General features: G+C 43.2%; 1 protein-coding gene across 1 annotated transcript in view; it reads left to right on the forward strand.

The window, feature by feature from the left end:
• ACOXL (acyl-CoA oxidase like) overlaps positions 1-26,032 on the forward strand; it is a 317,745-nt gene that overhangs the window by 113,834 nt on the left and 177,879 nt on the right. Inside the window, 1 exon segment of the mRNA XM_036873780.1 lies at positions 11,521-11,637. Within this exon segment, the coding sequence (XP_036729675.1) occupies positions 11,521-11,637 (117 nt within the window).

Below are 26,032 nucleotides of genomic sequence, written 5' to 3' on the forward strand. Positions count from 1 at the left end.
GAATTCTCACCCCTACCCAGCAATAGGAGGAACTCATCCCCATCACTGGGGTGTCAACGGAGACCAAGTAGGGAACTTGGACTTCTCCCTCCACCTGTCAGTAATGACTCCTTTCCTGTCAGAGAAATACAGAGGATTTAAATAAGATCCAGAGTCTCACAACATAACGTGAAAATGTACCTGTTTCAGTAAAACATCACTTGTCATACCAAGAATCAGGAAGATTTCAAACTGAATGAGAAAAGGTAGTCAATAGATACCAACACTGAAATGACAGAGATGTTAGAATAATTTGAAAAATAGTTTAAAGCAACCCTCATTAAAAATGCTTCAAAAAGCTATCATACTGTATTTGTTTTTCTCTTTCTGACTTACTTCACTCTGTATGACAGACTCTAACTCCATCCACCTCATTACAAATACCTCCATTTCAAAAAACAATTACAGACGCACTTGAAACATGAAAAAATAGAAATTCTTGGCAAAGAATAGAAAGTCTAGGCAAAGAAATGGAAGATATAAAGGAAAGCCAAATGGACTTTTAGAACAGAAAAATACAATAACCTAAATAAAAAACTCAGTGGATGGAGTCAGCATCAGAATGGAGGGGACAGAAGAAAGAATCAGTGAACTAGAAGATTAAAAAAGAGAGAGAATATCAATAAAACAAAGAACTGGTTCTTTGAAAAGATCAATAAAATTGACAGACCTCTAGCAACATTGTCAAAGAAAAAAAAGAGAAAACAAATTACTAATATCAGGAATGAAACAGGGGATATTACTACAGACCCTGAAAACGTCAAAAGGGTAATAAAAGAATACTAGGAACAACTCTGTAAACAGAAATCTGAAAACTTAGATGAAATGGGCCAATGCTTTCAAAAACAAACACTATAATTCAGCCCATATGTATGACAATTTGAGTAACTCTATGACTATTAAGGAAATTGAATTAATTTAAAACCCCCTAAAAAAATCTTCAGGCCAAATGGTGTCATTGGAGAATTCTGCCAAACATTTAAAGAATTAACAATAATTATATACAGCTCTTCTACAAAATAGAAGAGGATGGAACACTTTCCAAATTCATTTTATGAAGCTAGGAGCATCTTGATTGCAAAGCCAAATAAAGACAGTATAATAAAAGGAAATTACAGAACAATATCCCTCATAAATGTAGACACAAAAATCCTTGGCAAAATATTAGGAAATAGAATTTAGCAATGTAAAAAGAATTATGCACCATGACCAAGTGGGATTTATTCCATGATGCAATGCTGGTTTAATATTCAAAAATCAATGTAGGGCTTCCCTGGTGTCGCAGTGGTCCTCTTGCCAACGCAGGGGACACAGGTTCGAGCCCTGTTCGGGGAAGATCCCACATGCTGTGGAGCAACTAAGCCCGTGCACCACAACTACTGAGCCTGTGCTCTAGAGCCCTCAAGCCACAACTACTGAGCCCACGTGCCACAACTACTGAAGCCCGGGTGCCTAGACCCCGTGCTCCACAACAAGAGAAGCCACCGCAGTGAGAAGCCTGCACACCACATTGAAGAGTAGCCCCCGCTCGCTGCAACTAGGGAAAGCCCGCCTGCAGCAACGAAGACCCAACACAGCCACACACACAAAAAATAATCCACCATATTAATAGGCTAAAGAAGAAGAATTACATAATCATAATCAATTGGTGCAGAAAAAGCATTTTAAAGATTCAATGTACATTCTTGGTAAAAACTCCCATTTAAATAGGAATAATGAGAAATGTGTTCAACCTGTGAAGGAGCATCTACAAAATACATACAGGCATGCCTTGTTTTATTGTGCTTTGCTTCATTGCACTTTGCGGGTGTTGTAGTTTTTTTACAAATTGAATGTTTGTGTCAACCCTGTGTTGAGCAAGTCTACGGGCACCATTTCCCCAACAATATTTGCTCACTTCATGTCTCTGTGTCACATTTTGGCAATTCTCACAATATTTCAAACTTTTTCATTATTATTATATTTGTGATAGTGATCTGTGATTGGTGATCTTTGATGTTACTACTACGACACACTGAAGGCGCCGATGATGGTTGGCATTTTTTAGCAATAAAGTTTGTTTAAATTAAGGTATATACATTTTTAAAGACATAATACTATTGTGCATAATAGACTACAGCGTAGTGTAAATTTAACTTTTATATACACTGGGAAACCAAAAAATTCACGTGATTTGCTTTATTTCAGTGGTCTAGATCTGAACCCACAAAATCCCAAGGTGTGCCTGTACTATCAACATTATACTTAATAGAGAAAAACAATGCTTTCCCCCTAAGATTGAGAAGGCAAGGGTATCTGCTGTTACCACTGTTATTCAACATAGTGATCAAAGTTGTAGCTAGTACAATAAAGAAAGGGAAAAGCATATAGATTGGTAAGAAAGTAATAAAAGTGTTTCTGTATTCAGATGACTTGAATGTTTATATAGAAAATCCCCAAATATTTACAAAAGTCCTAGAAATAAGAACTGAGTTTCAGCATGGTCACCGGATACAAAATAAACATGCAGAAAGCAATTGTATTTTTATATACAATGAACACAAGGATACCAGAATTTAAAATATAAAATAATAACATTTACAATTGCTCATAAAAATTGAAATACTTAGGTGCAAATTTAACACTTATATGCTGGAAACTGCAAAACACTGATGAAAGAAACCAAAGATCTAAATAAATGCAAAGACCTACCGTGTTTATGGATTGAAAGACTCTGACGTTGTAGCTACCCTTACTTCTAAGGCTATGGATTGAGAGGGAAAGTGGATCCAGCAGCCAGCCCTTGAGCTACTCAGGCATGTCCCATTGCCAAGAGCAGTCTAAAGCCAGCCTAAAGCATTAAGAAATGGATGCCAGCCCTAAAGAGAACTTCATTACTTGGCTTTCATCTCCGGATGCTCAGCCTCAGTGAAGGAGAACCCTGGAGAGTGTTGGGGCCTCAGTGTAGGTCTCCTTTCTCTCACTGTGGTCAGGCTTGTGTCTCCAGGATGATAGTAGGCTCTGGCCGGCTCTTTGGGCAGGCAGGATGCACATGGACCCTACACCAACCATAGTATGGAGGGAAAAGAGGAGAGAAGGGCTGGCTCCCAAAGGGGTCAGCCCTCTTGCTTCTTCACGCTAATGACCAAAGTGCTGGGGGCTTCTGCAATACTTCTGCAGTGGTGCTGTTGATAGAAGATCTCTCTCTCTGTATAGATGATTTTTTAAAAGTACGAAAATACTTCAACAGTGAAATCATTAGGCCACCCCAGGGAGTTTCAGCTGTAATTTATAGCTCCACGTCTCCCGCCATTGTAATGTTGTTTTGCATTCATTAGGATGTGAGTTTTTCAAAAGAAAAATCTCAAGGAATCACGGTTCTGACGACTAACGTTAACCATTGTGTCACTCACAGATATTGCTAAGGCTATAATTCTGAAAAGTAAATTAATCTCCCTTGTGTGGGAACCATCTGAGTAACATTCAGGTTCCTCTCTAGGGTAGGCTGATGGACTCTGGAAAGAATCTTCTGCTTCTATGGCAACACGATGTGAAGGAAGGCTCTGCCCGCACCACCTTCCCTGGCTTTATTTTGTCCACCTTGTCCCTCCCTGGAATTTGGGAAGAAGAAAACTGGCTGGTGTTCTTGGGTTCATAGAAAGGCAGGTGCTTTTCGAAAGCTTCATGTGCTTTCCAACACACACATACACACACACACACACACACACACACACACACACACACACACTTTTTTCTAACATATTAGTTGACAGCTTGTTTTCTGTCAGGAATTTCATTATCTTTAATGTTGAGTGGAAGAGACTTTCCTCTTCACCCTGAAAATCTTTTCACAACAGCTTTAGTGATGCAGAATAGATTAGTGCTTTGTTTGGGTGAAAGAAAGTGTTTCTTTTGGGAAAATTTTAAATGGCTTTCCTAAATCAAGGATGAATAGAATAGAGGGTGATCCTAGGAACTTGGGGTAATGGTAATGACTGTGGTGCTGACACCTGCCATGCCTTGAACACCTACTGTGTGTCAGGCGTGGGCAATGTCTCCCTTCGTCCCCTCTGTCATCATCGGACCCGATTTAGGACTGAGGCACCCGAGGCTCAGTGAGTTTGTGTAACTTGCCCAGGAGAAAACGACAGGGGTCAGAGTCTGTATGCAAGCCAGGTTTGTCTGATCCAAAGCCTGGGATTTAACCACTTTGTCCTGCCTCCCCTCCTGTGATGCCTGGGATGAAATGATGTTGACTTGGTCCCAGGATGGCCTCCCCGGGGGCAGCAGGAAGCTGCAGAAGAGGATAAGAACAAACTCAGCGGAGAGGTAGCCAGGTTCTCTGTGTTTTATTGTGAAGGCGTTTGAGCCACAGTGTGTCAGGTCGGACCCCTCTTGCTGGTGTAACTGAACCCTCCGAGAAGAAGCTGGAGTTGGTTGACCTTCAGATCCAAGGTGACCCAGGACTGGCTCTCTACCGGTCCTTCACATGAGGTCAGCGTCACTATGGTTACAGCCCAGGGTTATGATGTTGGCCAGAAGCGGCCCACACCATAGAAATATGGAGACAGGGTCACAGGGATACTCTGCCTCCTGTTGTCTCTTATCTGAAGGACTTCTGGGGTCTCTACTGGGGTCATCCATCCACTGATGGGAGGAAGTGGCCTGATGCCAATCTCTTGTGGTTCTGCAGCCTGCATCCCCTTGGCACTGCTCTCCCAGTGCTAGTGGATGGAGTAGACAGTCTTTGCAGCCTAGGGTAGCAGAATGTCAGTCTCCACCAGGCCATGACTGGTCACGATTTTAGACCCATGAGTCTCCTGTTGGGGAAGGGCCTTTATGTTCCTGGGTTTTGATTTGGTGTGACCTTTGAGAATGGGAAAAAAGTAACAGCAAAGGCTGTTTGTCTCTGCACTCTATGGCCAAGAAAACACGGGCTCTGGTGTCTGTGTTTGTGCGTTTGGGGTGGCGGTCCCTGCTCTTTCTGTATACCTTTGGACACCGATACCAAAGCACCCTCATTTTTTCTGTATCTGAAATATTCTCATGTTTAAAAATTGTCATTGTCACTGACCCCATCACAACCATTGAGGTTCATCTGTTCTTTTCTGTGGTTGGATTGAAAGACTGCTAAGGGGTGGGAGAAAAAACGGGGTCTGGAAGGTGCAAAAGGTATTTGTTGGGATCTCTGCAGGATTGGAAGGGCACTTTGAGAACTCTTCCTTGGGACCATGTTGCATATTTAATCACAACCAAGGCTACTATTAAAGCAGCACTTATCTATAGACTACATACATATACTTCTCCCATCTCTCCTACAGATGGACTGAAAATTGCCCATTTGAAGAATGACACCTAAAACATGGTGGAGGTCACATGTGGAACCTGATGTTTAAGGCAGGATTGCTTTGTCAGAGCCCCAGGGCAAACTAGTAAATGTTCAACTTAAAAAAAAAAAAAAAAAAGTAGCTAAATTTGTGTGCAGTCCAGCCCCTTCTGTGATCCCAAACTTGACCCCAGCTTGGGTTTGGTTGGGACTGGGTGTGGTGAGGCTTGGGGCTGGGAGTCATGTGTCTATTCCACGCATTACCAGATAATAAGTAGCCAGGTTTTTACATCCTGGCCGGCCAGCTGAACCCAATCTGCTGGGTCCAACCGGTGCCATTAAAATACACTGCTTTGGGAACTCTTCTTAATACTCTGTAATGACCTATATGGGAAAAGAATCTAAAAAAGAGTAGATATATGTATATGTGTAACTGATACACTTTGCCGTACAGCAGAAACTAACGCAACATTGTAAATCAACTATACTCTAATAAAAATTTTAAAAAATATCCTGCTTTGTAACGTATTTTCCCTCTGGGTTTCTATGTCCAGGAACATCACAAAGAAGGGGAGAACTAGGGACAGATGGGCCGTGGGCTCTCCGAGAGGCTGGGGGGGTCTCCAGTGGGGCCAGTGAGAATGGGGCACAGCGGCCCACCTCTGGGGCACTCACGGGCTCCCTGAATCCTCCCTGTGGCTGAGTTATTAACGAGGGCAGGTGGCCACAGGGAGTGTGGCCGGGGCTCAGGAACCTGCTCAGCTTTTGTCTACAGAGGTCAGCCCTTTGACAGAGAAGGAGGAGAGTTCTGTCCTCTGGCAGCAGGGATGCCTGTGAACCAGCTTGCACCCCCAGAAATCTCAGGATCAAGGATGGAGGCCCAGCCACGGAACTCTCTTTCTTCCAGTTTGACTGGCTGTCACTCAGAGCAGGCTGATGCAATGATGCTGCAGAGCAAGAAACACGCAAAGCAATTATCTTTTTAGTAGGTCACTGGCCTCCTTTGGGAGAAGAGACCAGAGGGAGGGCTGGGGAGGCAGGCAGCCCGGCCTTCCCCAGAGGCTGCGCGTGCAGTAGCTGCGTGGGTGATTAATAGCTGTGTCACTTTCCATGAATGTTGCTTTAAGCGGCCGTGTTCAAAACTGAGTGGGAACAAAATAAAACAACCCCAAAATAAATGTTTCCTCCAGCCTTTATGAGTTGCTGGAATCCAGAAATAGCTTCTCAGATCTATCATTTTAAATGGCATCGTTCACAGCCCTCTCGCACAGATACTGTGATGCACACGTATCACTTTCTTTTTTTAAAGACCATGAAAAGCTTGAGCGCAGTGACTTTGGGGTTGTTTTCCGGCCCTGAAATAAAAGTTATGTTTACAGAGAAAAATATAGCCTTTACTTGGGTTTTTAAAGAAAAATAGTAACCCACTGGAGGAAAAGGACAGGAAGAATATTGTGTCCATATAGATCATAAACTGGAACAGTAAAAACGTCTGGCAGGCAGTGATTGCTGGCCGGCTGCAGGGATTGTGGTCCTGTGAGTTGTGTTCAGGGCAGTGTGCCAGGATGCTGGCAACCAGAGGACCGGCCTGGACCATCCCAGCCCTCCGTGAAGTCGCCTGGGGCCTGAGTGTGTAAATAAGAGGGTGACCTCCTCCGGCCAAGTTCTCTCAGAGCACAAAGTCTTGAGGCCGCCTCTCTCTGCTGCCTCTGTTGGAACCAGGCTACCGGCTTGGGGGTTGATGGTGGCAGTCTTAGGGATGACGCTGGCTGCATCTCTGGTCAGGAGAAGGGTCATTAGCCTTGAGTGTCGTCTTGATGTTTTCCCCTGGAGAAGCCAGAGAGCACATGTGAAGGGTGAGAAGCCCATGGGAACCTCCTGGCTCAGTGCTTGGGGGACTGTCAGCGTCTCGGGCCAGAGAAAGGGAGGGAAAGAGTGTGGGTGCTGCCTGCCTTCTGCCCACTCATTTGTTCCTTTCTTGTCCTTAGAAAAAAACCCAACCCCAAACCGGCAGTGGGTGGGCTGTTGGGCATAAGGACAGGGTGGGCTCCTCATCTTAGTTGCTTAGTTGCTCCATCGCTGTCCTAACTGCCCACTGGCTCCCACTCAGTACTCCAGTGTCTGCCAGTTGGGCTTTTATCAGAACGTCTATGAACAAGCAAACATTCCAAAGAGACGTGGAGGGATGGGTGCTGGAGGAGTTGGGTGTGTTGCTGCTGGGAGATGGCAGGACACTCCATCTGTCACCTTGCTTTCAGTCTCTCCCCCCAACTCACACCTGGCCAGGCTGGGGCACCTGAAGACAGAACAGGCCTACCCTCAGTGACCTGTGAGTCTCGGCCCCAGGTGCTGTTTTAAAATCCTAGGTTGGGGCTTCCCTGGTGGCACAGTGGTTAAGAATCCACTTGCCAGTGCAGGGGACACGGGTTCGAGCCCTGGTCCGGGAAGATCCCACATGCCGCGGAGCAACGAAGCCCGTGCGCCACAACTACTGAGCCTGAGCTCCAGAGCCCGCGAGCCACAACTCCTGAAGCCCGCGCGCCTAGAGCCCATGCTCTGCAACAAGAGAAACCACCGCAATGGGAAGCCCGCGCACCGCAACAAAGAGTAGCCCCCGCTCGCCACAGCTAGAGAAAGCCCGCACACAGCAGCAAAGACCCAATGCAGCCAAAAATAAATAAATTAATTAATTAAAAAAAAAATAAAACCATAGGTTGTATTAACTGTTTAGGTATGGTGACAGGAGACGACACATCAGGGGCCCACTGCCATTGAAAACATAGCTTGTTGCTTGCAGTTCCCAAGAGGTGGAGGGATGCCGTGCCATGCAGGGCCACCTGGGGAGGCACCAGGGACAGTCAGGAGTCAGAGGGAGTGAGGACAAGAGCTTTTATTGTGGGAAGGCATGGGTGAGGCAGGATAAGCAGGTTCAGGATGTTTTGGTTTAGGCTAGTTTGAATGATTTCAGCAGGTTTGGGGGCCCTGGGGGCTGTCCTAGTGGTCTGGCCAGGGGGAGATTAGGGCAGGGGAACAGTGGCCCAGAGTGAAAGAGCCCCTGAAGGAGGTGGTGGGGATGCGGGCTCTGGATTGGCTAGTTGACAATGAAAGACGTAAATCCTTTGCTCTCTCAAGGAATTGGCGAGTCCTGGGAGGGGCAGTCCCTCCAGGGTCAGCAAGGGCCCAGATGGCAACGCATCAAAACATGTGGTTAATACAGGTGCACACAGCGCCAGCATGAAAGGGAAAAGTGCTCCCATGTGGGAGGAGTAACAGATGAAGTGCTCGGGGCAGTCTGGGGAGAAGCAGCTGCCTGCTTTGATGGCTTTGGTTTGGTGTTTGAAGGGGTGAGTCCAGAGAGGGGAGGACGTCTCAATGGGAGGAGAGGGCTGAGCCACCAAAAATATGACGTGTGGTAGTTAGGGGTGAGGTTGGCTGCAGGCAGAGAGTCTGCCTGGACAGAGGCCCAGTATGGGAAGGCGTCTGCGGGGCTTAGCAGGAAACAGTTGGGACACTCAAGTAAGGCCAAAGCAGGTCTTGAATGCCAAGCTGAGGCATTTGGATTTTATTCTGTATGAGCTGCCAGGACTGTTTTGCCCTTAGGAATTCTCCTAATGAATTCATAGACTCATGCAGAACGACTCCGCTTGGCTGTGTATCATAATCACAGAACTTAATTAACAAGTTAGGATGCTGATGTAAATTTATTCTGGATGAAAAATAGAAATCCACTGTGGCAGGGCTTGAAAATGCAGTGCCTCCCAGGCTTGCAGGTAATGTCGGCGAGTGGAGAGGGCTCTTGGGATCGTGGGGGGCGGCCATGTCCCCAGTGGAGGGGTTGACGGCCTCAGACTTCCAGGGAATCACATCACGGGAATGGGGTCCAGCATTGCCAGATCTTCTTTGTTTTCAAGAAAGGCTGGAAATGCAGATTCTTGTTGTGAAATCACTTGGTCGCTTGGCAATGCATTAGCTAAACTCCGTCCTCCCTATCAGCACAGTGAAAGGCACTGAGAGGCCAGCTACGTGGACCCTTGGTGGCCTGTTTCTGCTCTCCTGTCACCCCAATTGAATTGTGAGGGTCAAAGAGGAAATGGGGTGATTTCAAGGTGTTCCTCCACTGGGGAACTGAGGCACGGCAGGTCAGGGGTCAGATCTGGCATCCAAAGAACTTGCGTGAGGTCGGAGTGAGCCACTCTGCGGTGCTTCATTGGTATTTCCTCGTTGCCAAAACTCATTAATTCTTTCATTCATTCAGTGAATATTGAGCGCCTGCTGAGTGCCGGCCAAGACCAACACTACACACACAAAATCAGAAAATGTGATGGGATACTGTCTCAAAGTATATTCTCGTTGTAATTATTTTTCAGCAAAACAAAACCCAAAAGCGCTGTGATCAGTCCCTTATTTTGCTGTTGCCATGTGGGTGATGCTTCCTGCAATGATGCTCTGGCACCAGAGGAGGAAGTACTGGTGACCGACAAGGTGGGATGAGGGGGTGATGGGGAGGAGGGATGCACGAGGCTCTCCCTGCCCACGCCACCTGGGCTGCTTCCGTCCTGGGCTGTGAGCTTCAGGCTATGAGCCCCGTGGCTGGGCCTGAGCCTTCTTGACCCTGGGGGACGCCTGGCGCTTCGGGTGATGCTGGCCCCGAGCAGGTCCGCAGATGTCCCCCAGGGGAGTGAATCGCACGTGGCGATGGCTGGTTTCGGTGGAGAAGAGTTTAACAACAACGACCATAGGAAAAGTTCCAGCAGAAACACACCATTTCAAAATGCACGTTAAGAGAGTGGGCACAAATGGAGTTTGTAGAATGACCTGACATTACGGTGACACCATATTGGGTCTGTGACTGTTTTATTGGTTTCGCGATGATCCAGCAAAAGCTGAGAGGTTTTTCCTACGGACTGTCAGGCTCCTTTGGCACTGTGCCCTGTTGTGGTTGGGATGGACGGAGGGCATGGGCAAAGGCAGGGTGGGGTCATGTTCCTCAGACAGCTATCTGTGGGGTGGTTAGACGGCGTCTGGGGAAGCTATGCTCGTAGAAAACGAGCCCGCGCTCACAGTGTGCCTGTGTGTGCTTGTTGTTAGGTCTGTCCTCACTGCCTCCCACCCACGTGAGATGGCCAGGTTGTAAATTCTAGATGCTTTATGAACTAAAAAGATCATGGTACCCTCCTTTTAATTACAAATAGGAAGAACATTAAAGCATGCAATTATGACCCAGAAAGTATCAAACATAAAAGTTTTAAAAATTTGCTCTTTCCTCTCTCTCCTTGAGTGATTGATGGGTATCCTCACTTCATTGGCGTCTGAAGCACAGGTTCGCCCTGCCTGTTGGATAACCCAGCACGGTGTGCGCCTGTGTGCGTACGTCTGCGTATGTGTGCACGTGTGTGTGTGAAATGTTTCAGAAATTGACATTAAGGTCGGAGCTGTTCCCAGAAGGGAGGCTGCGAAGCCCAGGATCGTAGAGCATCAGCCTGCATGGGGCAGGGGGGTGACCTAGACAGGCCGGGCTTGTGCTTTCTGCAGCCGCGGGATTCTGTAAGATTAACCCACGGGTGATGCCTGGGGACAATCCCACCCCACTTTACAAGCTGCTCTGAGGAGGACCTCTGTTCACCCCTACACAGCTGCATCAGAGCGAAAGGCGGTGCTGTCCACAGGGCACGGGGTTTAAGGAAGGATGTGGAGAACACCTTTTGCACGAGGAACTGCAGGGGAGGATTTAGGTGGGCTGAAAATAATGACCCGCCTGTGAATCTGACAGAAGCACCGGGGTTGGCGTGGCCTCCTTGTTGAGACTGTTCTTTTGAAATATGTTCTAGGGTATCATTCCCGTCCTATTAATTATGTCAGGAACTTAGTAAAGCTGAATAATTAATGATCGCAGGGCACTAGGAACTATAAAATACCACGTAAATGTTAAGGAGTAAAAATTACTCTGTGTATTAAATAGATAACACTGCTTTAAAAATATTCCATGGTGGGAAGGTTAATTTCCAGAGCAGCTGAAAAGCTTTTTGTTGGACTATCTTCAGAAACTTTTGCCATCTTAAGTACATTTTAGGAGACTGAGGCATTCTGTATCTGAAGTATTTGAAAGGCAAATGGCTGTTTGGGATGACGTTGCCTATTGGATTTTGGTAAAGTTGTGTCTGCTTGATTCTCTCTAGCCGGAGGCAGTTTGGGCCCAAAGCCAAGGAAGAGGTCAAGATTATTGAGCACCAAACACAGACCCTGCGGCTGATGCCTCACCTGGCCACGGCCTTGGCCCTGATCTTCGCCAGCAGGTGAGATGCCTCTGGGGGTTTGCCCTCTTGAGGTGAGTCTGCGGCTCTGGCATTCATAGGAGGGAGACGAAGAGGCAGGCAGGGGCTTCACTTTTTTTTCTTTTGTAAAAAATTTTTTATTTTTTAAAAATTTACTTTTAACTGTGAACACGAAAGAGTCTGTGGTTAAAATCCAGTGCTCAGGTTAAACTTGACATCTGAATCCTGGTAGTCCGTATATCCTGATGAGGGGGTCCACAAAGAATTTGGGGAGACCCAAACTGACGCTTCTCCAGAGTTTCTAAAAGAAACAGACTCAAACAGTTAACATTTCTCTACTTCTGAAAATGGTTCTAATTTACACTAATATTTTCAAAAATAGGTCAAGATGTATACATATGGTGGCGGGCTATTGAATAAAAGAGCAGTAATAATACTGTAAATTCACACAGAAGTTCACATTTTACAGCTGGCTCTTCTTATCTTTGTCTCATAAGCCTAGACATTGCCTGGGCAGTTGTGGGTCATTACCACATGGTACAGATCAGAAATTAGGAGGTTTCCTAAGACCACAGGGTCCAGGAGTGGTTGGACTGGGAACGTAACTCCAGACTTTGGACCCTTATCTGTGTTCTTTCCTCCCTATGCAATCCTGCTTCTTGTGGGAACTACAAGAATTAATTTCTGAATAATTCAGAACTGGCGTGTGTGTGAAACTGACCGCACCAATGGGTAAGCTGGTGCCAGGGTTTATGAAAAGAAGGTGATTGGAGAGATTCTGCCTATAGTGTGCTGCTGGCTTGTGGGGCTGCTCGGTTACTGCTGGCCTGGCTGGGAGGGGCTTGGGTGGGCGCCCCTCTGCCCTTAAGCACTCAACGCTGGGATACCGGGGTGTGAACAGTGAATCCTGCAGACTGAGTTTCGGTAGCAGCACTAAGATTGATCCAAGCCACCTGGAAGAAAATGTAGATCACTCACATCTAACATCTTCCTTAAAATATTCTTGAATGTCTTTTGAGGTTTAATCAGCATATTGTAAAATGCACAGATTTTATTGCTCAATGAGTTTTGACAAGCATATACACTGGTGTAATGAACACTTAAACTGAACATAAAACATTTCCATCACTCCACAAGGTTCCCTCGTGCCTCTCTGCAAGGTGCCCCACTCACCACCACAGCAGAGACAACCACCTTTCTGATTTCTATCCCGATAGCTTTTTTTGCCTGTTCTTGACCTTCATATAAATGGAATCATACAGTACGTCTTTGTGGGTGTGTCCAGCTTATTTCGTTCAATGGAATGTCTTGATGTTCCTCAGTGTTGTTGAGAGTTTAATTTTTATTGCTGAATAGTAACATTCAATGAATAAACCACATTTTTTTTTTATCCATTTCTGTCACTGATGAACATTCAGGTTGTTTCCAGGGTTTTAGCTACTATGAATAAGCCACAGTGAATATTCTAACACAAGTTTTTCATTTTTCTTAGGGTAAATGCTTAGAGAGGACTTGCTGGGTGTTGGGTATGTGTATGTCTAACTTCATAAGAAACTACCTCTTTTTCAGAGAGGTAGTACCATTTTATGCTCTCTTGGGCAATATATGGGAATTCCAATTGCTCTGCATCCTTGCCAGCCATTGTTATGATCAGGTTTTGTCTTACTTTGTTTTAATTTTAGTTTATTTTGGTCTTTCTAATAGTTGTAATTTTATTACCCTAATAACTAATGATGTTGAGTATCTTTTCATGTGCTTATTTGCCATCTGTATATTTTCCTCACCCATTTTTAAAAAGTTATTTTTTTTAATTTATTTATTGGCTACACTGGGTCTTCATTGCTGCACACGGGCTCTCTCTAGTTGCGGTGAGCGGGGGCTACTCTTTGTTGCGGTGCGCGGGCTTCTCATTGCGGTGGCTTCTCTTGTTGTGGCGCACAGGCTCTAGGTGCACAGGCTTCAGTAGTTGTGGCGTGCAGGCTCAGTAGTTGTGGCTCGTGGGCTCTAGAGCACAGGCTCAGTAGTTGTGGTGCATGGGCTCAGTAGTTGTGGCTCACGGGCTCTAGAGTGCAGGCTCAGTAGTTGTGGTGCACGGGCTTAGTTGCTCTGCGGCATGTGAGATCTTCCCAGACCAGGGCTCAAACCCGTGTCCCCTGCACTGGCAGGCAGATTTTTAACCATTGCACCACCAGGGAAGTCCCACACCCATTTTTAAATTGGGGTGTTTATTTTCTTATTGTTGAGTGTCAGGGTTCTTTTTATATTCTGGATAGATTCTTTGGCATCATATATGTGATTTGCAAATATTTTCTCCCAGTCTGTCACTTTTGCTTTTATTCTCTTAAAACTGTCTTGATCAGAGCAAGAGTTTTTCATTTTGATTTGATTTGATAGCTTTAGATTTTGATTTGTCTTGAAATTGGGTAATGTGAGTTCTTTTTCAGAATTGTTTTGACTCTTCTCATTCCTTTTTGCCTTTACTTATACGTGTTAGAATCATCTTGTAAATATCTACAAGAAAGATGGCTGGCATTTTACTTGGGATTGTGTTGAATCTATAGATCAAATTGGGGAGAATTGACTTCTTAATGTTGAGACTTCCAATTCATGAACACCGTGTATCTCTCCATTTTTAAAGGTCTTCTTAGATTTCTAGCTCCAGTGTTTTGTAGTTTTCAACACACAGACTCTGCACATATTTTGTTATATTTATACCTAAGCATTTTACTTTTCTTTAGTGAAATTGTTTATTTCTAGTATATGGGAATAGTATTTACTTTAGTATGTTGATCTACAATCTTGTTTGTAGATTTTAATACATATAGGATTCTTCAGATTACCTATTTCTTCTTGAATGGATTTTTACTTACTTCATCTAATTTGTCAAACTTATGGCAATAGTGTTGGTTGTGGTATTCCTTTATCATCCTTTTAATGTCTGTGGAATCAGTAGTGATTTTGTCTCTTTCATTCCTGATATTTTGTTCTCTCTCTCCCTCATCAATTTGTATAGGTTTATCAATTACATTGCTTTTTCAAAAAAACAGATTTGACACAAATGATTTTCTCTACTGTTTTTCTGCTTTTAATTTTCTTGATATCTCCTCCAGTGTTCGTTATTTCTTTCCTTTTACTTGCTTTGCTTTAATTTCTTCTCACTCTCTCTTTCTTAAGGTGAGAGGTTAGGTTACTGCTTTGAGACCTTTCTTCTTGCCTAATCATTTAGTACTAAAATTTCTCTCTAAGCATTACTCTAGCTGCATCCCTCTGCTTTTTTTTTTTTTTTTTTTTTTTTAAATCCCTCTGCTTTTGATACGTTGTATTTTCATTCAGTACAAAATAGTTTACAGTTTTCCTTGAGACTTCTGCTTTGACTGCTTTGGTTATTTAGAAGTACTGTCATGGTCCAAGAACATATTATGAAGGATTCTGTTCTTTCAAATTTAAGGCCCAGAACACACACACACACACACACACACACACACACATATCTAACACATTCCACGTTGCAAAGAATATATATTCTGTTATAGTTGGGACGATAGTTCTATAAATGCCAATTAGGTTAAGTTGGTTGGTTGTGCTCTGCAGACCATACACATCCTTTCTGATTTTCTGCCTACTTGTTCCATCAATGGCTGAGAGAAAGGGGTTGGCATTTGCAACTATAATTATAAATTTGTCCATTTCTTCTTTCAGTTTTATTAGTTTTTGTCTCAAGGATTTTGACTTTTTTTAGATGCATATACATGTAAGGATTATTATATTTTCTTGGACAATGATCCCTTTATCGTTATATAATTTTTCTCTTAATCCCTGAAAATATTCCTTGTCTTGAAGTCTATTTTGTCATGTTAATAAAGCTACTCCAGGTTCCTTTTGTTTAGTGTTTTCATGGTATGTCTTTTTCATACATTCATTTTTAACCTGGCTGTATTTTTAAAGTGGGTTTCTTTGTAAAACAGAGGATAGTTAGGTCTTGATTTTTTTATCCAACTTGAAAATCTCTGACTTTTAGTGCGTGTGTTTAGACCAATTGTATTTAAAGTGATTGTTGATATGTTTGGATTTAAATCCACATTGATAGCTGATTTTTATTTTTTCCATCTGTTTTTTTGTTTCTTTTTCCTTTTTTTCTGCCTGCTCTTAGATTAAATGAATATTGTTTATTATTCCATTTTATCTCTTTGATTGACATTATTTATACTACTTTTGGAAATATTTTCCTTGTTGACCCAGCGTTTACAGTATACATCTTTACTGAATTAGAGTCTGTGTTGAACTATTACACTGCTTCCCCTGTCGTGTATGGACCTAAAACAGTATATTCCAAATTCCTCCCTTCCATCCCTTTTTCTGCTATTGTTGTCACATAATTTACTTTTAAATATGCTGCAAATACCCAGTATATTGCTACTGTTTTTCTTTTACATACTTATGTTTTAGAGCAATTAAAAATAAATAAAATTGAATTTTATTTTACCTTTATTCAGTTGCTAACACTGTTAATTTACTTGTATAGATCCAAATTTCTAATTGATACCATATTTGTTCTGCCTGAAGAACTTCTAACATTTATTGTAGCATAGGTCTGCTAGCAGCGAATTCTCCCCATTTTTTTTTTTTGAGAGTCTTTATTTCTCCTTTTTTTAAAAAAGACATTACCAATATGTACAGAGATCTGGGTCGATAGTTTATTTTTCTTTGAGCATCTTAATGATCTCACTCTATAGGCTTCTTGATTCCTTGATTCTCATGAGAAAACAGCCATCATTTTTCTGGCTGTTTCCCTATATTCCTCATATATCCCCACTTTAACCGCTTTTGAGATTTTCTCTTTTTCTTTGATGTTCAGAGTTTGATTATGTTGGCCTAGGTGTGGTTTTGTGGTTTTGTGTGTCTGTGCTGTTTGGAGTTTGTGGAGCCTCTGGGATCTGTGGGTTGAAGTTTTTCATCAAATTTGGAAATATTTTGGCCATTATTTCTTTAAATATTTTTTCTGCCCCATCCTTTCTTTCCTTCCTATACAGATGTTAACCTGCTTCATACTGTCCTACATGTCACTGAAGTTATGTTCTTTGTTTTCTCTATACTTCAATTGGGATAATGTCCATGGATCTGTCTTCAAGTTCTCTGTTTCTTTCGTACACAATGTCCAATCTACTAAAAAGGGCTGGTTCCCCCCTGGAATTCAGCTCATCAAGGCTTCCTGCAGCATTTGTTCTTTGGGAAAATACAATTTTTATTTTATCCGCTTTCCTTCTTACTGTTATTAAGGGAACAAAAGTCTCCAGTGTCCTTTTATATCTTAACCCCGTGACACTTCTTTTAACCTCAACGATTCCATCTGAAGTTGTCACTAACTCTCTACAAAGTGTCCCTCACCCCATTTATACCCCTTTTGTCTCTACCCTTCCAGCCTTGCTTCAACGAAGCCAGGTATTTCTTGACACAGAGGCTGGTGTCCAGCGGTTCTCTGATGTGCTTTTTAAAAACTACAGACTCTCTGCTCCCACTCCCATGATTCGAATTCGCCTGGTCTAGAGAGCATCCCAAGCAATCCAGAGTGTGTGTACTTCAGCTCTTTGGTGATTCTTATGAACAGCCAGAGCTGAGAACCACAGGAACATTTTAGGGAGTTTCCTAGCGTGACCTGGAAATAAATTTTGCTGACAGTTAAGAAGCAGCAGTATTAAATTATCATGAACATGTATACTGGATCAAGATAATCTGACAGTGAAACCTAAGAGTGTTTTGCATGCATGCCAAAGGCAAAGAAAATTCTTCTTTGAATCTTTTGCCCTGTAGAACTTGTGACTATTATGAAGAGGCAAGGCTATCTGTACATTCACTTCTTAATCCACTATTTACAAATCCATGACACGAGAAGTTACTCGACCACATAACAAAGAGGCGCCATGTATTCCTCATTTACAGTTTATAGAGGTATAAAATACAGATTTGTATATATGTATATATAAGTTTATAGATATATACACTTATATACACCCATCTTTATATGTAACAAAAGTGTTATATGTATCAACGTGTTTTTTTCCTTCAGCTCCATTTTTATTTTTAAGACCGCTGTAAGCGTCATATACCTGGATTTTGTAAGAACTGTGTTGTCGCTGTTAATAAAAATTAAAGTTTCTCTTGATTTTAGGGAGATACTCCTCAAAGGCCAACATCAGAGAAGTAGAGATCATCGTTCCAGGTTTAGGTTTCAAGGGAGAAAGGAGAGGTAAAAAAATGGAAATTGACTAGTAAAAAATAAAAAATCACGGAGCCCTTACCATGTGCCATGCACGGGTGAGACAGTGTTGAACAGGACACATCAGACATATGCCCTCACCAAGCTGTCGGTCTAATTGCCCCCAGGACCTTCCTGATTTCCTTGACCTTCACCTCCTTGGGCCTTCTGTGGTCTCTGGCCTAGTTCAGTGTCCCCCTCGGGGCTCTGTTTTCTTCCCCTGTGCCTCCTCAGTGGCAGCAGTGGGTTGACCCACTGAAAATCTGGTTAAAGGAATCCCCAGGACGAAGTGCCTCAGCTGTGGGGGGAGGAGAGGTGGTCTGTGTTTTGAAACAATGCCCGGAGAAGTTGGTGCTTCTGTGACAAAATCCAGCTCTCCTATTTCTCATTTACCATGCCTGTTGCCTCTCCTCCAACTGGTGAGGAAATAGTTTAATGAAGTTGGTTGTTACGTGACAAATGCTAAGTACCTCTCCCCCCTACACACCCCACTTTTAAAAAACTAAGGTTATCAAACCTTCGTTATAGGTCCCATCTCTCAATTCCCGTGGACCTAATTCTGCCAATCAACTGGCTTCAGTTTCAGGGTTTGGGTAACTTGAGTTTTGATGGGTTAGATGTTTGTTCAATGCATTGGGTCCCGCTCAAGTGCAGAGAAACACTCGTGAGTGTCCAGACCTTCAGGTGTATGCGGCTGGAGTGGGAAAAACAGGCCACTAGACACGTCAGCGGCCCTGTCTCTCTTCCCATCTAATGTGACAAAAGCACAGATAGTCAGAGCTTCACGTCACGGTAACAAACAAGTCACGGAAGTGAAATGGGACAGCTTCTTCCAGGGCACATCCCATGTATTCGTGTCTTCAGCAGCCTTACGGCACCTTGCTAGTAGGGCTGCCAGGTAAAATACAGCCTCCCAGTTAACTCTGAGTTTCAGGTAGCCAACGCACACCTTTGTAGTCTAAGTATGTTCCCATGACTGCAACAGGGAGTGTGCCCTTAAACTAAAAATTCTGCATTGTTTATCTGAAATTCACATTTTACTGGGCGTGCTCTGTTTCTGTTTGTTGAGTCTGGCACTCCTGCTGGAGTTGGACGTGGTCCCTGCCACATGGCCCTTGTGCTGCCTTGTCTAGGGTTTGACAATAGTGGGTCAGCAAGTGGACCTGATTCCTGATCCCCTTCCGTGCCCATCGCCTCCACAAGCCTGGAGACTGGGGGAGGGGGGAAGGACCTGCTTGGCCCCTAGTGAGCCCCCTTCCCCCTACCTAACCCCCTACCCTGCCCCACTCATGTTCTCCTAGCCTTGACAAGGAGGAGACAGAACCGGCTGGCCTTCGGCTCCTGTTTGCTCTGGAAGAGGTGGGACCCATCTCCCCACGGGCTGCCGAGCTGCCGGGCAGAGCCAGCTCAGTGGGGAGGGGACTGTCTCAGCGGGGGCATCTGTGCCAGGTGACGGACGGCCACCTGAGGGGCCTGCCAGGGCTCTCCCCCTGCTCTCTCTCTCCAGAACTGCAGAGCTTTGCCCTCGTCCCCTCATCACACCCACCTGTGTGTCAGGTCCCTCTCTGGGCCCTGAGGACTTGGCAGCCGACAGCACGGTCACAGCCCTGCCTGGGTGGCCACGTGGCCAGGGAGGATTCCTGTTTTCCCTTTGGCTGTGGGTGCCCATCCTTGGGCCACTTATTAACCTCTGTGGGGCTGCTTCCCACCGCTGAGGCTCTGGTGTCCTGCATGCCTCCTGGGCCAGTGCCTTGCCCGTGGGCCCTGGCGTCTGGGTCTTACTGGACCTGCAAGCTGATGCCCTCTGTGTTCTCACTCACAGACTGTGACCATAATTAATGACTCTGGTGGGAATACATGTTCGATAACTGTTAGTTGCTGTTGTGCCGTCACCCCCAGGACGCCTCAAACTTTCCACCCCCATCCTGCCGGTTACCGCATTCTGGTGATTTTTCCTCCCTACACTAAAAGCACTCAAAGCTCACCTTTCCTGGCATCTCGCCTGGACCCTCCCCAGCTCCCTCTCTCGCCTCCCTGCCCCGCACGTCCAGCCTGGCCCTCGTCAAATCTGTTCTCCGCAGGCACAAGGCCCGAGATGAGATCTGAGTTCTCACCTGCCTGCTGGGACCCTCCTGCGGCTTCCGTATTGGGTGAAGCTCGCTCCCTCATGTGGCCTCGGGGCACCTTCCCCTGCCTGGCCCCTGCTGCCCCCAGCCGCTCGTCGTGTCTTCTGTCCTCCAGCCTGTGCTCAGCCTCGCCCCTGCTTCGGCCTTTCTTACAGGCAGCCTCCGCACCCCGCCCTGTCACTCACGCCTCGCGTCCTTGCCTCCCGTCACCTGGTAGCTCACTGTCGTCCTTCGAGACACAGTTCAGGTTGTCATCTCCTCCAAGTCACCTTCTTCCCTGAGCTCCTCCCGGAATCTAGGAGCCCTCTGTAAGCTTCTTGGAGCAGCATCCCGGGCTCCTTTTTTTCATTTCACCATTACTCTTGGTTTGTGGTTATGAATTCTTCCAGCATAGAAATCGTGGATTCTTAATTTGGCATCTCCACGTCTAAGAGTGCCTGGCTCTCTGCATGAGATACTTCAGATCGACTGAATGAAATTACCTTGTGCAATTACATCACTCTTGGTGGGGCCCAGGGCTGGCCGGCCAGGGCGGTTGGTCACTGAAATCTCCCCTTGGAATCATCTAGTGGGATTTGCTACAAAAATGAACTTCCTAGCTTAGAAAGTGACCAACAACTTAAAAATAAATCAATATTTGTGGTGTGCCAGCCAAAAGGAGTATTTTGGGTTTGCCTCTCCTGTTATTTATTCCAACCCAAATGGGCAGTTCAGTAGTCCAGGCTGGGTTCCAGGCCAGGAGGGGCCACAGCACCATCGTGCTGCTGTCTTTACATTGGATCCAGTCCTACTGTTTTTGCCCAACACCCGCAAGGATAAAATGAAGACAATAGCTAATACATATTCAATTGCATACCACGTACCAGGCACTGTCCTAAGGTTTTTACGTGGAGTAACTCATTTAATGCCTCATGACGACTCAACAAATTTCTCTCTCTGTTTTTTAATGGATGTCTCCATAGCACCTACCTAAAACGGTGCCTGTCACAAAGTAAGATCTCACTGATATTTGTTGAATAAATGAATGGGTGGAATGATACTTCATAGTTTCAGAAATTCACCAAAGTCCTGTCCTTATCAAAAAATGGAGTTCAGGATAGTTTAGCCCCTTAGAGTTCCTTCACCAAATGAAGACTGTCTATAACTATATATCAAATACTACACATAGTATTTGATAGTATTTATAGTACTGTTTATGATACTACCGAACTGTGTTTTTAATATAGTCCTGATCTCTTATTGCCAAAATGTCTTGTTTACTCTTTTTATGTAATACAGATTTTTGTAAATTGAATCCTGCCCTCTTGCTGACTTAACGGTTTTAGAGATACTCCATCTGCATTTCTAATGAGTCTTGCCTCGATGGTGGGTTCTGATTCTTCAAATGGACATAACCTATAAGGAAATATTTCACGTTTCTAGAAGCATTAACTGTTAAATAAACAGGTTTGGAAATGAAGAATGTTTTTGCCACAGTATCCCTATTTTCTAATTTATCTTCTGGGCCCCTCTGAGTTTCTTGTATCAGACTTTCTTAAGACATTTGCCTGTTGGACTCTTACACACACTGAACACAGAAGGGTTTCTCAGAGCTCCTTGGCAAGCAGACGTGAGAGCATGACAGTGGATAAGCGCCACTAGGGGAACCGCTCTGTCTGGCAGATGGCAGCTCTTCCTCAGCAGGGCCCATGTCCTGTCAGTGTTAAGTAAAATCACAGGCCAGCATTGCAAAGAAATCTCACCAGATCTCTGCTAAGAGAGTCTCATGATTCTTTTTTTTCTTAGCTGATTTATTTTTTCTTTACCACCCATTTTTACCCTGGGGAACATCTAGGGGAGTGTGTGTGTGTGTGTGTGTGTGTGTCTATGGTTAGGGAGGTTGGAGGGGAATCATATATACATTTTTTTAAATGACTGGACCTGGGATTCTCTGAGCATCATCGTATTGCAGCCACAGCCCAGGGCATGGGTGACTATACTTTCGCATAGATTTAGAATGTTATTAACTTCCTCAGGGCACTGACATGCACATTACTTATAATGAAAAGAGAATGATATTTACGGCTGGAGAACCCTAGGTTTGAATCCTAGCTCTGTCTTAACATATGTGAGACCTTGACTTAGGTATGCAACCTCAGTTGAGCCTTGGTTTCCCCATCTGCAAAGTGGGGATATGATTTCCTATTTCATACAGTCATTGTGAGGATCAAGTCAGGTGATAAATGCAGAAGCTCTTTGCTTATAGTAGTTGCTTCACACAGTTAGGTTTCTTTTCATCCAAGTGCGATTAAACACATGGTGGTTTCCACGTTTTGTCAATTTGCCCAGCTCAACGGTTTCAGTTATGAGGTTGCATGGTCTTTCCTGTTTGCTGTAGCATGAGGCCCAATGCAACACCTTTTGCATGTGCAGGGTTTATTGAGGAAACAAGGATATTTAGACATTATAAGATTATTCTGTAGATGGAAGATGGTAAATACCTTGAGGCAAAATTGATCTTTGTCATTCAGAAAAGGAAAGACAAGCCACAGAACAGGAGGAAATATTTGTAATGTGTATATCTGACAATGGAGTATTATCCAGAATATGTAAAGAAAACTAAAAATAAAATTCAACTAAAAATAAGATGGGTAAGCCACTAGAACATGGGCAAAAGATTTGAGTAGATACTTAACAAAAGAAGATTGTATGGTCAGACAGTAGACACATGAAAAGCTGTTCTGTGATCATTAGTTATCCAGGAAATGCAAATTCAAACCATGAGGATTACCATTACATATCCACTAGAATGACTAAAATTAAAAGGACTGCAAAGATGGCTTGTTGGCAGGCACGTGGAACAACTGGGATTCCCATACACTGCTGGTGGGAATGTAAAATTGCACAACCACTTTGGAAAATTGTTTGGCAGTTTCTTAAAAAGTTAAAAATACATCTTCCATATGACCCAGTCACTTCACTCCTACATATTTACTCAAGAGGAATGAAGACATATGTCTCCTCTAAGATTTTTACATGAATTTTCATAGCAGCTTTATTTGTAATAGCTCCAAACTGGAAACAACAAAAATGTTCATCAACAAGTGAATGCACAAATGAAATGTAATATATACATTTCATAGAATGGAATTCTAGTCAACAATAAAAAGAAACAACTACCAATACATGGCTCAATATGGATGGATGAATCTCAAGACAATATGCTCATTGAAAGAAGCAAGACATAACATACACTGTATAATCCCATTTACATAAAATGCAAACTAATCCATAGTGACAAAGATTGATCAGTGGTTGTCTGAAGATGGGGGTGGAGGAAGGGATGGTTTGCAAAAAAGGATGAGGAATTTCCTGAAAATCGTTAGAAATATTCTGTAGCTTGATGGTGGTGGTGTTCTCATGGGTGCATAGAGTTGTCAAAACTCTCTAAATGGTGCACTTTGAATAATGCAATCTGTTGGGAATAAATCAATCCTCAGTAATGTTGATAAGGAAAAAAAGATAAATTGTTTGTTTAACGCAAAAATAGCAATAAAATTTATAACATGTAGAATATGTTTTTGTCTCAACAGTGACATAATGGATGGGAGAATGAAAAGGAATTATATATTGTTGTAAGGTTCTTATATTATGCTTGACATGGTATATCAGTATTTGAGGGGAAAATGTGATAAGTTAAAGATGCATGTTTTAGGCCATAGAAAAATTGCTGGAAAAAAATGAGTAACACAGTTTAAAATCCAGCAATGCAATACTAAAGATTATTCAATTAATCAAGAGAAGACAGGAGCAGAGGGAAAAGAACATATGGGATAAAGAGGGGAAAAATTGCAAGATAATAGTTTTAAACTCAATCACATTAATAATTACACTGAGTGTAAATGATTTAAACACTCCTATTTTCAGATTGTTAGATATGATAAATTAAGAATGAACTAGATGCTTTCTACAAGAAACCCACTTAAAATTAAAGACAAATAGGTAAAACGTATGAGAATAAAAAATGTATACCTGCAAACATTAACCATAAAAGAGTTAGAGTGGCTATACTAATATTAGATAGACTTCAGAAGAAGGAATATTACCAGAGATATAGAGGATCACTTCATAATGATAAAGCAGTCTACTCATCAAGAAGACATAACAATCTAAATGTGTATGGATTCCACAAAATAGCATCAAAATACATGAAGCAAAAATGGAAAGTACTGAAAGGAAAATTAACAAATCCAAAATTATAGTTACAGACATCAGTCCTTCTCTCTGAGTAATTGATATAATAAACAGACAGAAGACCAGTAATGATATAAATCATTTGAACAACATTACTAACAAACTTGACGTAATGACATTTATTGAAAACTCTACCGAGCAAGAGCAGAATACACATTCTTTTTTTTTTTAACGTCTTTATTGGAGTGTAATTGCTTTACAATGTTGTGTTAGTTTCTGCTGTATAACAAAGTGAATCAGCTATACATATGCATATATCCCCATATCTCCTCCCTCTTGCATCTCCCTCCCACCCTCCCTATCCCACCCCTCTAGGTGGTCACAAAGCACGGAGCTGATCTCCCTGTGCTATGCGGCTGCTTCCCACTAGCTATCTGTTTGACATTTGGTAGTGTATATATGTCAATGCCACACTCTCACTTTGTCCCAGTTTACCCTTCCCCCTCCCCGTGTCCTCAAGTCCATTCTCTACGTCTGCGTCTTTATTCCTGTCCTGCCCCTAGGTACTTCAGAACCTTTTATTTTTTTTTAGATTCCATATATATGTGTTAGCATATGGTATTTGTTTTTCTCTTTCTGACCTACTTCACTCTGTATGACAGACTCTAGGTCCATCCACCTCACTACAAATAACTCAATTTCGTTTCTTTTTATGGCTGAGTAATATTCCATTGTATATATGTGCCACATCTTCTTTATCCATTCATGTGTCGATGGACACTTAGGTTGCTTCCATGTCCTGGCTATTGTAAATAGAGCTGCAAGGAACATTGTGGTACATGACTCTTTTTGAATTATGGTTTTCTCACAGTATATGCCCAGTAGTGGGATTGCTGGGTCATATGGTAGTTCTATTTTTAGTTTTTAAGGAACCTCCATACTGTTCTCCATAGTGGCTGTATCAATTTACATTCCCACCAACAGTGCAAGAGGGTTCCCGTTTCTGCACACCCTCTCCAGCATTTATTGTGTGTAGATTTTTTGATGATGGCCATTCTGACCGGTGTGAGATGATATCTCATTGTAGTTTTGATTTGCATTTCTCTAATGATTAATGATGTTGAGCATTCTTTCATGTGTTTGTTGGTAATCTGTATATCTTCTTTGGAGAAATGTCTATTTAGGTCTTCTGCCCATTTTTGGATTGGGTTGTTTGGTTTTTTGATATTGAGCTGCATGAGCTGCTTGTAAATTTTGGAGATTAATCCTTTGTCAGTTGCTTCATTTGCAAATATTTTCTCCCATTCTGAGGGTTGTCTTTTCGTCTTGTTTATGGTTTCCTTCGCTGTGCAAAAGCTTTTAAGTTTCATTAGGTCCCATTTGTTTATTTTTGTTTTTATTTCCATTTCTCTAGGAGGTGGGTCAAAAAGGATCTTGCTGTGATTTATGTCATAGAATGATCTGCCTATGTTTTCCTCTAAGAATTTCATAGTGTCTGGCCTTACATTGAGGTCTTTAATCCATTTTGAGTTTATTTTTGTGTATGGTGTTAGAGAGTGTTCTAATTTCACTCTTTTACATGTAGCTGTCCAGTTTTCCCAGCACCACTTATTGAAGAGGCTGTCTTTTCTCCATTGTATATTCTTGCCTCCTTTATCAAAGATAAGGTGACCATATGTGCGTGGGTTTATCTCTGGGCTTTCTATCCTGTTCCATTGATCTATATTTCTGTTTTTGTGCCAGTACAATACTGTCTTGATTACTGTAGCTTTGTAGTATAGTCTGAAGTCAGGGAGCCTGATTCTTCCAGCTCTGTTTTTCTTTCTCAAGATTGCTTTGGCTATTCGGGGTCTTTTGTGTTTCC

Source organism: Balaenoptera musculus, chromosome 13 (genome assembly GCF_009873245.2).
Source record: "Balaenoptera musculus isolate JJ_BM4_2016_0621 chromosome 13, mBalMus1.pri.v3, whole genome shotgun sequence".
Lineage (NCBI taxonomy): Eukaryota > Metazoa > Chordata > Mammalia > Artiodactyla > Balaenopteridae > Balaenoptera > Balaenoptera musculus.